General features: G+C 50.8%; 2 protein-coding genes across 2 annotated transcripts in view; one reads left to right on the top strand and one right to left on the bottom strand.

Annotated features, from left to right (window-relative positions):
- EFR3B (EFR3 homolog B) overlaps positions 1–5,137 on the top strand; it is an 80,155-nt gene extending 75,018 nt beyond the window's left edge. Inside the window, exons 22-23 of the mRNA XM_081069624.1 lie at positions 211–260; positions 691–5,137. Coding sequence (XP_080925750.1) covers positions 211–260; positions 691–796 — 156 coding nt within the window. The 3' untranslated portion in view covers positions 797–5,137. The remainder of the gene's footprint in view (positions 1–210; positions 261–690) is intronic.
- Positions 5,138–6,858: 1,721 nt separating this feature from the next.
- Positions 6,859–13,247, bottom strand: POMC (proopiomelanocortin). Its single transcript, XM_081069286.1, has 3 exons — positions 13,143–13,247; positions 9,809–9,960; positions 6,859–7,660 (listed from the first exon to the last, which is right to left on the bottom strand). The coding sequence occupies exons 2-3, from the start codon at positions 9,938–9,940 to the stop codon at positions 6,989–6,991; spliced, it is 804 nt and encodes a 267-aa protein (XP_080925412.1). The 5' UTR covers positions 9,941–9,960; positions 13,143–13,247; the 3' UTR covers positions 6,859–6,988.
- Between the last annotated feature and the right edge of the window lie 3,006 nt (positions 13,248–16,253).

The raw sequence follows: 16,253 nt of genomic DNA, 5'->3' as shown, positions 1-16,253 counted from the left end.
AGTCCTGGTGTTCCAGGCCTCTGTGCTGCATGGGGTGGCTCTGCCTGACTTGAACCCACAGGCCGGGCCCACAGACGAGCGCTGAGAACAAGCAGCCACTGTTCTCCTCCTGACGCTGCACTGCCTGTCCCTTCAGTGCACACTCTGAACAGGTGAGCTGGGGACAGAGCTGCGCGGAGCCCCAACTCACGTCCCTCTGCTTGTGTCTAGGCATCACTGCTGCAGAGCAAACTGAACCAGATCTTTGAAATCACCATCCGGTAAGTGGCAGCCCTGGCCCGGGACCCCTACCTCTGTGGTAGCATTGGGCCCCTTCCTCCCATCTTCCTCTTGCCCCTGCCTTCAGTCCTCCCTGCCTCCAACCTCTATCTCGGGACTGAGGCCAACAACTAACTCTCCCCAGAAAAGGAAATCAAGACTAGAGAGGGAAAGAGACAGCTCAGTGAACCCTGGAAAAAAGCCACGAGTGCTAGTGTCCCAGGCTAAGACTTTACTTTCTAAAGCACTATAGAGCCTGTCATGAAGCTGTGGATTCTAGAACAACTTGAAACCTGGGAACCCAAGGAGTGACAAAGGCCCTGGTCCCTGTTCGAAAAGAAACACAAATCAGCTGCTCTATTTGGTTTCATGGGGTGGGACCCCAGAACCTCCTCCTCATCCCTTTCTCTCCTCCATGTGTTCCTGCCCCAGGCCCCCGCCAAGCCCATCAGGAACCATCACCGCAGCCTACGGCCAGCCTCAGAACCACTCCATCCCCGTCTACGAGATGAAGTTTCCGGATCTGTGTGTATACTGACCTCCAAAGGTGGAGCTCCTTAGAGGGGTAGGGTCTGAGAGATGGGCTTGCCCTCGCTCCTACCCCTCCTACGTGGAAATCTAACTGGGATCTCAGAAAAGGTCACCGTAGATGACAGCATCTCCCTAGCTAAGCAAGGGAGGACCCCAGGTCCTTACGCTTCCCTCTTGTCCTCCCTGGGGTGACCAGCCACCTGCTCCCCTGGGACCAGTAAGCCTCTAACTTGCACCCTTTGTCTCCTCCTTTGTGTCAGCCAGGGACCAACAATAGCGGGGTCTCCAGAGAAAGGCTGAGATCCTGAGAAGCTCCTACTTGGTGTAATAAGTGAAAGGCTTTCGTAGGGGTGGGCCTGGGGTGGGGCACAGCTGCGATTCCCCCAGGAGGGAACTAGTTGGAGACACAATTGGTCAAAGGAAGCCGTAGACTGCAATAGGGAGGAAGCAGTGACTGCGAAAGCTGGGAGATGGATGGAGCGGCTGCTCCTCTAGACCATCCTCTCCCTCTGGTCTGCAGGCCCTCACGTCTCCAGTGTCTCTTCCAATCTCCTGCTTACCCTGCCAGTTGTCTCTTTATGGTTTTTAATATTATGAATTAGTGCTGAGCCCTTATAACAGGAGGTGGGGTAGAGACACCATGGGGGGCAGCAAAGCATGAAGTGAAGGGCAGGCAGCTGCTGATGGCGCAGGCTGGCTCTCCCCAGGCTGGGCCTGCCTCCTGTGGAGGAGCGGCAGGCAGAAGTGGGCAAGTCCAGGTCCCTCTGTAGCATCTTCTCACCTCCTTTGTTCAGAGGAAGCTTGTGTGGCCCTCCCACAGTTCTCCCCCTTCTGGATGTTTCTCTGAGTGGAGCTCTCTCTTTGATGCCTGAGGATCTCAATGTGTTTTTACAGACTGTGGGTTGAGAGAGGGCAGAACTAGATAATCTGGTTCTAGACGACCCAAATGGAGGAGGAACTGCAGGGTCCCCAGGCCTGCCCACATCTCCGCCTGGCCTGGCTGGGCTGGGCAGCAGGGGGTTGCTGGGAAGGAATGGTAGTGGGGAAAGGAGAACTTTCGTGCTCGAAGATGTCAGAAGTCAACCTTTTGGATGTTTTGTTCGAGGAAAGAAGGATCCAGCACCTGATAATGGAAGGATTTCTTCACACTTTCACAAAGTCTGGACATCAGTGCCAACTGGCAAAGCTTGAGGCGTAGGGAGAGTAGGGAGACCCCTTTGGGTTCTACATTTCCCGAGTCCTGTCTACCTGTCTGCATGTAGAGGGGGCTCCAGGAGGCCGTTTGCTGTGCGCTCCGCTTCCCCCTTCTCAACCCCCTGCTTTGCGCCTCGAGAGCAGCTCTGACAGAACCTTACCTGAGCCGCCTCCTGTGGCAGCACCTATGGCCCCACATCACTCTTTCCTTCTCTTCCAGTGAGACTTCCTAGAACTTATCTGAGCTGATAAAGCTCACAGTAAGGTGTGAATGGCCAAATGATTTTTCCCTGGAGAATTTGTTTTGCCAAAAGAGGGAGGGTGAGTAGATTTCTGGACCCAAAGGAATCCCTTTTAGGGTACAAGTTTAGGCAGTGTGGGGTGATGTCAGAGCAGGCTGATTCTGCTAAGGGGATGGCTGGCTTTTGGGGACACCTTGGGTCACACCCCCGCATGATTGTGCATAGTGAGAGCCTAGTTATGAGGACAGATAGGTGTATTTTCCCAAACCAGGAGAACCTTAATATATGCGTTTCCCGTTGCGTGTACAGTGATGTCTTGGGGAGGGGCTGTCTGACCCTTGTCCCTGTAGTTTTCCCCTTGGTGGCTGCTTCTATGCTGCGGGCCTGTCGCTCCTGGATGGCCTGCATGGTTCTAGGGCTCAGGGGCCCGACTCCCACCCCTCCCCAGGGCGTTTGGCTAATGCTCAACCCAACATTTACAAGCATGAACTGAGATTTCTCCTTACTTTAGTATCTCTTTGTTAGAAACCCAGTTTCAAAGACTTGAAACAAACTTGAAGGCAAGTAGCCTTGGGAAGAAATGTCACAGGACATCTGAATCTTGAGCCACAAATATCTTTCCTCACAGGATCTTCCCATCTGTAGCTCCTGCTCAGCTTCGATGAGAAACCTCATTTCTCTCTTGTGCCTATTTGACTTTAGGGTTCAACTCCATGGCGACTGCACTCTGAGCATTGCCCTTGGGGGCCTGGTTCTGGGATATGGGAGTTGTGGCTCTGGAGCCTCTTTCTAGAGCCAGCACTAGAGCCAGCAACTTATAGGTCCACTCAGATGTCTCTCCCTCATGCCCACCCTGGGAACGGTGAGGAAAAAGGTACACGATTCCCATTGTTCGTGCACTCCGTTGTTCTTTCCTCTATATCTGCCCACAGGAGCTTTTTCTTTACAGCACGGCTACATAGCAAAGACATGTTTCTCTTGGAGAACTGGCCTTTTTTTTTCCCCCTTTTTCTTTTTTTTTTTTCTTTTGAGTGCCCTCTTCTCAATTTCAACTTAAATGTACTTTCAGTAGAATATTAGGTTAGCTGCTGACAGGAAGTAGAACCTGGATTCTGGCCAAATATGCCCCAGAATCAGAAAGTTTAAGGTAAGTGTTAACTCAAACAGACAATGCAATGTTAAATTAAGCAATCTCCTTCACCCCCACCCCCTGCCCCCGACAAGTCCTGGGAAGAGAGACAAAGCAGAGTTTGGTGGGTGCCCAGGCCTAATTAGCATCCCTGCTTCCTGCCTTCCAAGCCCTGTAGCAGCTGACAGCACTGTGTCCTGTGACGGACCCTTTTTGTTACTCTTCTGTGTTGTGATTTTGAGCCAGCAAACCCATCCAGACCAGCTGTTCCCAAAGCCAGAGGACCCGTGCTTCATGGGCAAGGAGTAGGGTTGGTTAGAACTCTGTTGACAGAACTTAATAGATGTGAATGTATTTGAGATTTGGAAGTTGTGTCAATTTGGTTGAGTAATGTTAGTGCATAAGGAGCAGGTCAGCAGAAAGCACCAGTGTGATCCTGGAGGTTCTTCCCGTTTTCCTTGTAATGGGGTCCCCAGTGCCCTGTGCCTCTTCCCATTTTCCTCTCATAAAAGTAGAAATAAGTGGTTTCTTGACTCCTAAACGTCTCCTCACCAGAGAAAAAACCCAAGCCGGGCAGAAGAACTAGGAAAGTCCTCAGATATGCTCCTCTATCCAGCCCTCTACCTCATATACAAGTATAAACGGATGAGCAATGAAAAGGTGGGGCTGGAAGTGACTTCAGTGCTTGAAGAAGCACGAGGATCATATATGCATGACATGACCTTTGCCCAAAGGACATGTTTCAACTGGCTTAAAAATGAGAACAGCCTTGGGATACCTTTGAATGGCTTCCAGGCCAGAACTCTGGGCTTCTCTGGGGACTCCTGGGTCATGATAACTTCCAGTTCCTGTTTTATTGTCCCCAGGCCTTCTGACCTGGATACAGAGAGTATCATTGAGAAGTGAACCTATTTTTCCCAATTCTTCTTCATGACCAAAAAATGGCAGTTGGCCGGGGGTGGGGTGGGAGAAGTGGGGGGCTGTGGGAAAAGACTAGCCCCGAGCTGTTGGGCCAAGTACTACGTTTAAGGTAGACAAGGAGATTAGCACATCTGGGCGGGCCACGCCCGCTTCCCCTGACCCATAGACCGTGGCAGACAGTCCAGCTGAAACGAGACAGTTTAGGGCAGTGTCTTTCTTCTTCATCCCAGTAACCCTAGAAACCTCCTGGTTAAATGACCCTTTATCCCAAATCTGGCCATGTCTAAAGACTGCAGAAGAATGGTCGTCATGGGCCTGGTCAGCTGGGGAGGTAGGAGAAGACACCGGGGCTGTGACTGGGGCTCTGTGCCTGTTGGGGTCAGAAGGCAGTTTTCTGTGCTCTCTTAGCACCAGCCACATAGACCAGGACTTTTCTCCTTCAGGAGACCTTGGGGCCTAATCATCTTCCCCTTTTGAGCTCTTCCTCCATCGCACTTGATTCTGGCCTGTGGAGTGCGGAGCTGTAAATCCACAAATGCTGCAGACATAATAACATGTCTGTATCCATTTAGACTTTCATGACCTGGCTGGGAGTGTGTGTGCCCGTGTGTGTGCATGTGTGTAATATAGTCCATCGTTGACAATATCTGTATATAATAGCTGATGTATTTATATGGGAGTGCAGAATTAGTGCCTGTGGAAGTTTTCTGTCAACTCATTGAGGCAAATTAGTTTTAAGGAAGGGGAAAGAGGAGTGTAGGAAGAAGGACACTTAGCAAGATCATTCTTTAGGACTATTAGGTGTGATTTCCCAGTGAGTCTTTATGATGCCCTTTTCAAATAAATGTTAATGTTGTCACCACATGGTTGTCTATTTGAATTCTTTAAAGTAAATGGTTTTTTGAGATGCAAACAGGATCTGAAAATACCAACATTAACCGCTGACATTTAGCCACCCCCACCTGCCATGACTTCAGTTGCCTCAAAAGGAAGGCGGTTAGGCGAGAGGACGCTGCCAAGATGTAACCACGAGGCCCGGGATTCCCAGCACAGGAGCATCTTCTGCTGGGAAAGCCTGGGCCATTCCTTCATTATAGTGACTAGAATTTAGCCCCATTTCATATAACCTGTATTGGGGGAGGCTTTCTCTTAGGAATCCGGCTTTCTGAGTCCCCTTACATCAGAACTTCCCAGGGTACATTCCGCTTTTCTTTCATTGTGAACTCCTAGAGCATCAAAATATGAAGGTATATGCGTACGTGCTGTACACAAATGTGTCCCAGCTGGCTTTGATCTCTACCACCCACTGGTATGTCTAATACAGTGACATTTATGTGTGCATCTCCATATGTGAGAATCTGTGAGTCTCTTGTGAATTGGAAATGTGTGTGGCTGCAAACCCGCGGCTCCAGCATTGTGAAAACATAATGGGGAATGTAGTAAAGAAACCCATCCCTTGGCCTCTGCCCTCATGGAGCTCAAGGTTTCCCTGAGAGAACGTAAGACATGCAGCAAGAAAGTTGCCACCTGAGCCAGACTGCATGTCCTCCATTGTGGAGGGGCTGACTGTCCTTGAGAATGACAAGGCGTGGTTGAAAGAAATCACAGCTTTCCCAGTGGAAGTGGACTTGAGCCTGCGCTCATGTTGAAAAAGGGGTAACATTCAAAATGGCAGAGGGAAATAGGGAATTCCAGGCAGAGGGTGAAAGAGGATGGGAGAAGTGAGAAGATCAGTAGGCGGGGACATGGGAAATAGTGTTTGGTAAGGAAAGTGAACTTCATTGACAAGGGCCCCCGCACACCATGCCCTATAGTTTAGAAATGATGGGAAATTAGGATGGGGAGACGTGTGGCTTCTGAGCCGGAGAATGCAAGATAGAGAGATCTCAAGGCTTGAGCCTGCGAAACTGGAAGAAGCATCTGTCTGTTGTGTTTTATTTATAGAAATGTCTCCATGGGAGTGTATCTATGTGGAAGAGACCGTGTGTTTGAGAATGTGAGTATGTAGGAGTGTAAATTTGAGTCGATACCAACCCTGACCTCTCACACTTAGCTTCTCAGTGACAAAATGATCACATCCGTTTTCTCATTAATCCACGCAATCTCCCACAAAGTAGAAAGTGGGGGAAGATGAACTAAATCGTGGTGAAGTTCAGAGACTTGCCTACGGTCCCACAGACAGCTAGGTCCCGGGGGCATCCCCACAGCTGCCGCCTCCCAGCCCAGAGCCCTTGCAGGTGCATGGGCTTCGTCGTGTGCGGCTGGCTCTCGGAGTCGGACGGCGGCCAGGGTCGCTCTTGTGGGAATCCAGCCTTTTGATGCGAATTCCGGCTGCGCCGTCTGTCCCTACCCAGTAGCCACCCTGACCATCACTAAAACTATTTATTCCGAGGGTAGAGAAGTACATTTTCTTTTGATTTCCACCCGGTCCTGTGAAATATACCGCCACTGGGTTACGCGGAAACCATATGCCTCTCCTCCACGGTCTGCTGCTCTTTATTTACCGGATATGTACTTTTTTCTTTTATTCACCCAGTCGACAAAGTCAGAGGCAGCCGTGACACTTGAAAGGTTTTATTTATTTGCTAACTACAGGCAGCTGTAACAGGCTGCGATGCGCGGCTCCCGCCGCCCGAGCGAGGGGCCCGGCCCGGCCCGGCGGGGCGGCGGCGGCAGGAGGGGCCTGCGGTCCCGGGGCAGAAGCCCTTGGCCCTCACGGGCCCTTCTTGTGGGCGTTCCTGATGATGGCGTTCTTGAACAGCGTCACCAGGGGCGTCTGGCCCTTCTCGGAGGTCATGAAGCCCCCGTAGCGCTTGTCCTTGGGCGCGCTGCCCCCGCGGACGTGCCCCGTTCGGTAGGGCGCCTCGCCCCGCGCCACGAGCTCCGCCTCCGCCCCGGCCACCAGGCGGTACTCCCGGTCGGCCCGGGCCGCCACGCCCTCGGCCGGGCCCTCGGCGCTGAGCGCCGGCTCGGGCCGCTCCCCGGCCAGTTCCCTCTTGAATTCCAGGGGGAAGGCGTCGGCCGACTCGTCCTCGGCGCCGTTGGGGTACACCTTCACCGGGCGCCGCTTCTTGCCCACCGGCTTGCCCCAGCGGAAGTGCTCCATGGAGTAGGAGCGCTTGCCCTCACGCAGGCCCGGCTCGGCGCCATCGCCGCGGGGCCCGGGGCCGCCGCCTTCGCCCACCGCCACCTCCTCCTCCTCCTCGCGCTTCTGGCCCGCGCCGCCGCCGCCGCTGCTGCTGCCGTTCCGGCGGCCGAAGCGGTCCCAGCGGAAGTGGCCCATGACGTACTTCCGGGGATTCTCGGTCAGCGGCTGCTCGTCGCCGTTGCCAGGGAACACGGGCGTCTCGGCGGAGAGGTCGGGCTTGCAGGCCCGGATGCAGGCCTGCGGGAGAGCGGGTGGCGTGAGCGCCGCTGCCTGGGGCCCCACCCCGCACCCGCACCCGCACCCGCACCCGCACCCGCACCCCCACCCCCACCCCGCACCCGCACCCCCACCCCCACCCCGCACCCCCACCCCCCACACCCACCCCCACCCAGCCCGGCCTCCGAGCGCAGCGCGCGCCCGCGTCCTCCGCGCCGGCACCACGTGTGAGGCCGGGAACTGGGGCCTCTGCCGCAGGGCTTCCCTGCCGAGGACGTCTGCACCCCGTCCTCTTGGCAACCAGGGACATCGGAGAGCGAGCTTGAGCATCGCCTCTGTTGTCCCCTGTGCCCCTCGTCCATCTGCCTGGGAACAAACAGCCCACCCCCTAGTTGATTTTCTTGCACCACACATTTTGTGAGTAGAGTCAATAACTGACCGTTATCTGCCTCATATATAGGAATTAATCAATCCATGGCAGGTGGGTGCTAGTTGTTGACACTTCATGAAAACTAAATAAATAAATATGGTTCAGTTGGAGTCTGGGTGGGGCATTGGCTGAAACGGGAGATTCCCCAGTGGGAGAAGGAGAAGTCTGCCTGGTAGAGCCTGTGTTTCCAAGAATGCCTCAACCTTACCCCAGTGGTGTGCAAGCCTACCTCATGCCCTACCCCAGCCACCTCCCAGAACCATGCTTCCAAATTTTCCCACACCTAGCTGGCACTGCCAAGCCTTCTGGGCCGATCCTGTGCTTTCCCCAGTCAGTGAGCTTTGGGAGGCGGTGGTTCACTTCCCTGTCACCTCATTCCGACTGGGGGGTGGGGGGTGGGAAGCCAGGATTATTTCCATTGCATGCATCATGCAGCCTGTGTCTCTGCTCTGTCTAACTAGACAATTCAACTGTGGTACACATTTGCTTAGGAAAACGACCTATAGGCTGCAACCTTGAGTTTTCAGTTACGAAGGACTGCAAAGGCAGAAACAGAAGGATCCCATCCACTCTGTTGAGTTGGGAATGTCATACTCCAGGGATTTAAAATTGTAACACTGCAGAATATTAACAGGGGAAAATAAAAACTATCTTATACTCCTCTCCCCTGAACACATGAAACAGGAGGCTCAGAGAGGGAAAAGGACCTTGGCAAGGTTCCACAGCTCATTGGTGACAGAACTGGGCCTGGAAACCAGGGGCCATGGCCAGCGCTCCCTTCCTGGTGAGCTCCCCACAGGGGAGGCTGTGCACTGTGATGTCTCTAATCAAGTCTCTTGGGTCTCTGAACAGAACCCTCAGAATTCCCTGGGCTCTTCGTTTCTATTTTATATTCCACATGCAACCTGCTCCGTGTTTTTGAGAAAGTCTCTCTATTATCTTAACTCAGCTTCTCCGTTGACAAAACACACAGAATGTAGTGAATTATTCCACCCTCACCAGGCAGCAAGATGAAACTGTCACTGACACCAGCAGTGTGTGTTTTAGTCCTTGACTTGCTATCACGTCTCATCTATGCCACACACACACACACACACACTCTGTGGTGACCTGGAGGGAGTTCCAGCCTGGCACAAAGGACCTTCACATGCTTCTGGAAAGATTGCAGAAGGCCAGTCCTCCAGAAACAGCACCATGAGACATTTTGAACCAGTTAGAGGAAAATGGCACCTGCGTTTTCCTTCTCCCTCTAGAGATGATTTGCGGTACAACCTAGCTGGCTTTGTAACTGGTGGTAGGTAGAAAGGGAAGAAAAATGGAATGAAAATAGCAAATAACATGAGGTTATTTTTAAAGGAATAATGGGGGAGCTAAAAGATTGAAAATGTAGGTTCCAATGAGAAGCAACTATTGTTATTACTATTATTCGTATCAGTATTATTTTAATGGTTCTATCTCTGAATAGCTTAAATGGAGTGGGATCTCCATACAAAAAGACAGGAAGTAAGGATAATCGAGCAGAAATTGCAGATCAGGCCCATCTCCCTGAAGCTGCTTCCTCCCCTTCTTGACCTAATGCTGACTTCATCCCAGGGTGTCTGTTCCTGCCCTGGGCTGAGTTACCCATTTCTCTGGAAATGAATTTCCCCTTCCCCATACCCTTTCCTTTTGCACTGCCCCAGCCCCAGTCCCAGTTCCATCTGATGCCCAGATGAAGATGACGGCCATGGCCCACGTACCAGCAGGTTACTTTCCGTGGTGAGGTCCTGACGCTGGCTGCTCTCCAGGCACCAGCCACGCACTTCCACGGAGGCCTGAAGCAGCAAGGCCAGCAGCAGGGCCACCGAACGACCACCGCACGATCTCCTCATCTTCCAGGCAGGCTGAGGCTCTGCAGAGGAAAACAAGATTGGTGGGACCCCTGCAAGGAGCAGAACAATGTTGGCCACTCACCAGGAAGGACCAGGAGCCAACATAAACAACACAATCGCTTGTGGAGTGCAAGGCTTTTTGAGGACAGGAGCAGTTCAAGGAGAAGTTTGGTGTGCAGGGTGGTGGTACAAGTTATGGTAGCGAGGAGGGAAGTGGGACCTGGGCAAAGCGTGTGGAATTTCTCCTTTATCTCCTGTTAAAATCAGACCCTAAAGGAGGTTGGAGCTGGAAGCTCTGTTGGAGGTAATTTGGTCCAACCTCTATTTGAGAGACGGGGAAGCTGAGGCCCAGAGAGAGAGAATAACTTGGGTGTTCATGACAAGGTAAGGCTAAGTTCTCCTGCTTCCAGCACAGAACTTTCCTACTTCACCACCTTCATGAAGCTATAATTCTGACACTCCAGAGCCAAAGAGAAACTTGGGGAAGACAGCACCCTGAAACTCCTGCTCAAGATGGTCTTTTCCCCTCCTCCGCACCACGATCCGACCTCTACTCAGAAACTATTTCCTCTGAATAGTTGGTTTACATAGAAGCAAATAAAACCTCTGGCCAATGTAGCCAAAACCTTAGCCAACCCATTTTGATGCCCTGTACACAAGTCACTCGGGTGGTCACTATTCCCAGACCGCTGCGTCTTTGGAGAGACTTATTTGTAAAGCAAACCCCCATTCTTCTAAAACTGACTCATCTACTGAACACATTAGATGTCAGATCACTTGTTCTCTAAGTTTCTCTGAGTTTCTCTGAAATAGTTGGATTAAAGATGCTGTCAGTGTAGAAGGGAAGGAGAGGGACACACAGAGCAGAAGGGAATGACCTCCCATGTCGGGAAGAACCTCTGGGCAGATACTGAGTTCCAGAGGTCAGGATGCAGTAAAGAGGGGAGCACCAAGGCTGCCTGATGCTGCCTTTTGTCCCCCGTGCCCAACCCTTGCACCGGCCCTCTAGGTTTCATGCTGCCATGTACCCCTTCACCCAGGCCAGCCCCCTGAAGTGACCCCATGTTCTCACCACCAACCCCACAATCATTTTGGATTTCAGAAGATCTTCTCAACCCAGCTGTTAGAAAGAAACCTAATTAGATGAGAAAAGTAATACACATTAAGGTGAGGATGACTAATTGTTTGTCTCTCCTAACGCACATTGGCATTTTAAAATAAGTTTGCCTGAAAGGAGTCTCTCATTAGTGGAGGCGTGGGCAAAATTTATTTTATAGGAAAAGCTTTGGAAGTGAAAGTTCTCTCTGGCTTTCATTGTCTACTTCAGGAAGCCACTTCCTTCTCTCTGAGCCACCCCCACTCCTTTCCCCAAAAGCTGAGCCAGCTCAGGGCTCCCTTCTGAATGGCGGCCAGGAACCACCTGAGCGTTTTCAGAGCAGCCATTAGATGGCGTTGGCAGCCAGTGAGCTGGCTCTTCAGCATCTCAGGCTGAAGGGGCAACTGGAAGAGCATTGGTCCACCTTGATGGCCAGTCCTGACCAGGGACAAGATGCTCCTGCTGTAGCCTTTTAATTCTCCAGTTCAAGTATGAAGCCTGAACATGGTGGACAAGGCAATCTATACTAAAGCCCTGAGACCACACAGTACATTTGGGTCAGAAAAATGCCCAGATCTACAAGAGAAACAGGAAAACGGCAGTTAATATATCACTGTGGGCAAGGGTAAAAGAACACAGAAAGAAGTAAAATCATACAGGTCTGACAGTCCCCTCGACTGTATTTCAAGTCTCCTCAAAATTGCCGTTCTGAAATGATTTCCACTTTCTAAAAACCTACCTCATGATTTAAAGCCTCCCTGAAAAGCCCCCGAGAGCATTTCCTTACCTTTTGCCCCACTAGCTATGTTGTACACGTGGTAATTGTATCACTCCCCACCCTCTCAGAGCTCCATTCTGTGCCATTTTTAAAAAGCAATATAGTAATGGGGAGATGCCAAATATTGTACTTTTTGTAAGTAGGGAGAGCGTTATAATCCAATCATTGAAAGCCTTGGAAAACTAAATAGAAATCTGTACTTTGTTAATTGTGACATTAGCTTTATGATAGAACTACACTTGTTAGAACTTCATATGTGTAGGTGAATTCTCTGTGAGCTAAACAAAATATTTTGTGTGCTGCTGTAAAATTGCACAGTGGCCATGCCCTTCTGTAAAGATTAGAAGAGCAGAGGTGCAGAATTTTGTCCTTGCAGCATGATACACGTGCATGCAGTCCCGAAACAAAAGTGTGGAAGGATTAAGTCATTAAATAAGCCATAGACTGGACATATCTTAACAACTGACAAAACAAATGCACACTTTGACTTTCCTTGACTCCTTCCAGGCATTCTGTGAGAACCACCACCTCCCCATTTACACACGAAGCACTTGGGGGGTCCAAATGCCTTGAAGACTCCTTCTCCTTCGCTGGAAACCCCCCTTGACTGAGGCTCCGCCACTCCAAATGGCTGCTTCCGCCCCGCAATCTAGGGTCTGCGGGATACAAGGTCCACTGTGCGGTCCCATTGAGGGGACAGGCAGGGTGGTTCAGGACCTCGGATAGTTCCCGCCCCGGCCACCTCCTGTAACCCCAGCTGCATCTCCTAGAGGAGACCCGAATCATCGTAGAGCAGGCACGTCGGGTGCGCTAAAGTGAGCAGAAAAAAAGAGGATTTGGGAGTCTGAATCAAAAAAAATAAATGTCTAGGATGCAAGGAGTTGATTGTGGCTTTTAGCCTTTTCTCTCCTGCGCCCATCTCCAACGTTAATTTGCGCTAGAGTATATGGTATCTTTTAAATGACCCCTACCCAGAAAACCGGGAGGAAGAGGAGCCAAGAGACGGGGCTCTCCTGAGATCTCCCCCGAAGGGGTGGGCATCTCAGGGGTCCTAGCAGCCCCACGCCCCGGGGGGGAACGCGGCCGGCAGCTCCTGGAAGACGCCGCTCAGCGTTGCAGCCGGTCCCCCACCGTGCGGAGCTGGCCCTCGCGGCGCTGCCGCCGTGACTTCCCACACCACGTTCAGTGCAGAAAGTTTTCAAAGGACTCCGGACCGCGCCGAGCCAAAGGCGCCCCAGGTCGGCGACTGGAGCCGGGCGACAGCGTCCCCGTTCCCGGCGCAGGGTGTCCCGGGGTAAAAGCGAGGTTCCGCGCCGCTGCACCCTTACCTGTCGTGGGGGGGCTGCTGTCCGGCGACTCCCGCTGCCCGGAAGAGAGGATGCTCGGCGGCTTCTGTCCGTCCTCCACTTTTCTTCCCTTCTTTCTCCTGTTTCGCCGCCTCCTGGCCCCGGTCGCTGTCCTAGGTCCCTTATATACGTCGCCGGAGTGGGCGCTGGACGTGAACTTCCCGGGCAGCGTAACGAGCAATTCCCCCGTCCATAGGCAGGGGGGCCACGGAGCGCAGGAGGGGGCGTTTCCAGGTAGGGGCTGCGCGCAAGGGCAGGCGTGCCCGGAAAGGGGGCTGGGTCTCTGCCCTCCGAGGCTGGAATTAACACTGTCCCGCAGAAAGGCACGGCTGGCAGCGCTCAGGAAACAACTTAATTAAGGACGGTGTCAGGTCTCCCGCTGAGACAACCAGGCGGCTTAGCACTCCGGTGTAGGGTGGGCCTGGCGCGCCCTCGGAGGTCGTTGAGTAGAGGGTGAAATTACTTGTGTGCGTGTTTGGGCTGGCATTGACCTCGTTTTCATTTGCAGGTAAATATCACCGCAAAGGGAGGACGTCCGTAATACCTCACATTTCCCCAAAGTTTGGAAACTGGTGTGAAGACGTCACCATGAATCACAATCCCTCTGTTTCAGGTTGGGGCCCGGAGAGGGGGTGGAAGGCAGGGGCCTGGGGCAGAGAAGGTCAGGAGTCACACACCTGAGGCCCAGGACACATTGTCTTCTTGGGGTGTGAAGGTGAGTGGCACTGCCCTCCACCCCCACATGCTCCCCAAGGAACTAGCCCAGGGTAGGTTCTCTCCTGTGCCACAAACCCCAAGGAGAATGCTATTGACTTTAGACTATTAATGGGGGGCGGGGAGGGGTGCTCTGTGAAGAGTAGCTGAAGTACTTTCCTTGTGATATCTGAGCCATGGCCATGAACTGCCAGAGTGGTCTCAATCTTCTCCAAGACTGGCCTTGGAGTTCTGGGTTGGCTCCAATCCCAAATGTCAGGCCAGGGAGGAGAGGGCAGCACTCAAACCTGCAAGTGAACGATACTCTTCCTTAACTGGAGTAAAGAAGCAAAATTAGGGGTGGCCAGATAGCTCAGTTGGTTAGAGTATGGTGCTAATAATACCAAGGTTGCTGGTTAGATCCCCGCATGGGCCACTGTGAGCTGCGCCCTCCTTTTAAAAAAAAAAAGCAAAAGTAAATTGTGAGGAGTCACAGGGGTGGAAGTACTGAAAATAACCTGTACTTCAAATCAAGGTGCTTGATTTCAAATCAAGGAACTATCTTTATTCACAATCAGATGCCCTTTTGGACTCCAACCCTTCCTTGAGAATGTCTGATGAGTGATATTTGCCTTGTGCTCAGCAATCCTTTCCTTTTGGGCCACAGGAAAGATCCAAGCTCCTTACCAGTTAACGAGGCGGTTTACCCCTTGGTCTTGGCTTCTTTCCCAGGCCATCTTCCACCTCTCCATCCTGCATGCTGGCACTTGAACCACCCACAACATTCCCATTCCCATGAACACTATTTTCTCAAGCCCCCATCTCTTTGTCCATGCTCTTCCCCAACTAAAACACCCTTCCTCTCTCCATCCACCCAGGAAAATTGAACTCTTGCATTAAGATCCAGCTCATCCATCATCACCTGTTCTCTGAAGCCCTCCTTGGCCACTTGTCCTACTTGTGACGTAAAACATGGCTTTCTCTCTTCTCCAGAGAACTCCATTCCCGTCTCATCTGTACATGTAGCCTTCATTTCTGGAGAAAAATTCCACTCAGTCTTCCCTCTTCTACAGTCCTACCCCCACTACCTCCAGGCTTGTGAGCCTCTAAATCATATTGTGATTTTATCTTATTTTTCTTTGTATTATTTTTATAACTTCAAGAGGCAGCTGGCAGTAGCAGAAAAGCCACACCAGGATAAGTTCAGATTGACCCAGCTTCTGTCCTCCTTTGTCAGCTGAGTTCTTAATTACATGCAACAGAATGGAAAGGCCATTGAAACATATTTAGGATCACTGGGCCGGCTGGGGAACGAAGATTTCAAAATGGGCAGGGACAAAAGGTGGCTGGAATCATGGCCAAAATCTGGCTGATGATTGGATCCTATGAGAAAGAAAACCAGATTACTACTGGGAACAGGAGGCCACAAGTGGTACTGTCAACACCATGGGCATTGGACAGAGATGTCACTTCCATCCTCAGAATAAAAAGAAGTGGAAGGTTGCCATTCCCACCTCAGCTGATGCCACCAGAAAGCAATGAGCACTGCCCTCACTTCCTTGTGTCCCTAGATCCTCTTTGAAAGCCTAATTGAGATGGTAATATGATTTCCCCCTTTTTTTGATATTGTGATCAATTACACTGTCGATTTTTAGTTTACACCTACCACACATTCCTGGATTGAGTCCAATTTCATTATGACGTGTTATCTTTATATAGCACTAGGTTCAATTTGCTAATATTTTATTTAAGATGTTCACATCCACGTTTATGAGATTGGCCTGTCATTTTCCTTTTTTGTAGAATTCTTCTCAGATGTTGGCATTAAAGTTATACTGTCTTTATAAAATAAGTTGGAAATCCCCACCCCATTTTTTTTATAGTTCAGCAGAAGAATTTGTGTACAATAGTGTTGATCTCTTCCTCAAATGTTTGGGATGACCCATCAGTGATGCCATCTAGGTCTTTAAGATTGTTTGTCTATTGAACTGTTTTAAATTTCAGATTCAATTACTTAAACAGCCCTATTCAAGTGTCTGCTTCTTCTTGTGTCAGTTTTATTTTAATAAGATACATATTTCTAGGAATTTGTCCACTTCATCTAAATTTTTAAATTTATTGACTTAAAACTTTTTATTTTTGTCTTCTTTTTAACATCAGTGAAATCTGTAGTTATGGTCCCCTCTTATCTCTGATATTGGTAATTTATGTCCTATCTCTTTTTTCTTGATTAGTTTTCTTAGGAGTTTATCAATTTTATTAGTGTTTTTAAAGAATCAATTTTGGTTTTGTTGATTTTCTCTATTGCATGTACACTTTTTTCTATTTCTGAAATTTCTACTGTTGTTATTTCTTGCCTTCTAATTTCTCACTAGTTCTTCTTTTTCTATCCTCCCAAAT

The sequence above is a fragment of the Rhinolophus hipposideros genome (genome assembly GCF_964194185.1).
Source record: "Rhinolophus hipposideros genome assembly, chromosome: 12".
Lineage (NCBI taxonomy): Eukaryota > Metazoa > Chordata > Mammalia > Chiroptera > Rhinolophidae > Rhinolophus > Rhinolophus hipposideros.
Note: the sequence above shows the minus strand (reverse complement) of the source record. Positions and strands in the feature narration are given on the sequence as shown.

Bases quoted from the DNA above. Each gene is read 5' to 3' on its own strand.
- POMC (XM_081069286.1), bottom strand. From the start codon at position 9,940: ATGAGGAGATCGTGCGGTGGTCGTTCGGTGGCCCTGCTGCTGGCCTTG. The intron at 7,661-9,808 runs GTACGTGGGCCA...GCTCTCCCGCAG, and splicing joins CCACGGAAAGTAACCTGCTG to GCCTGCATCCGGGCCTGCAA.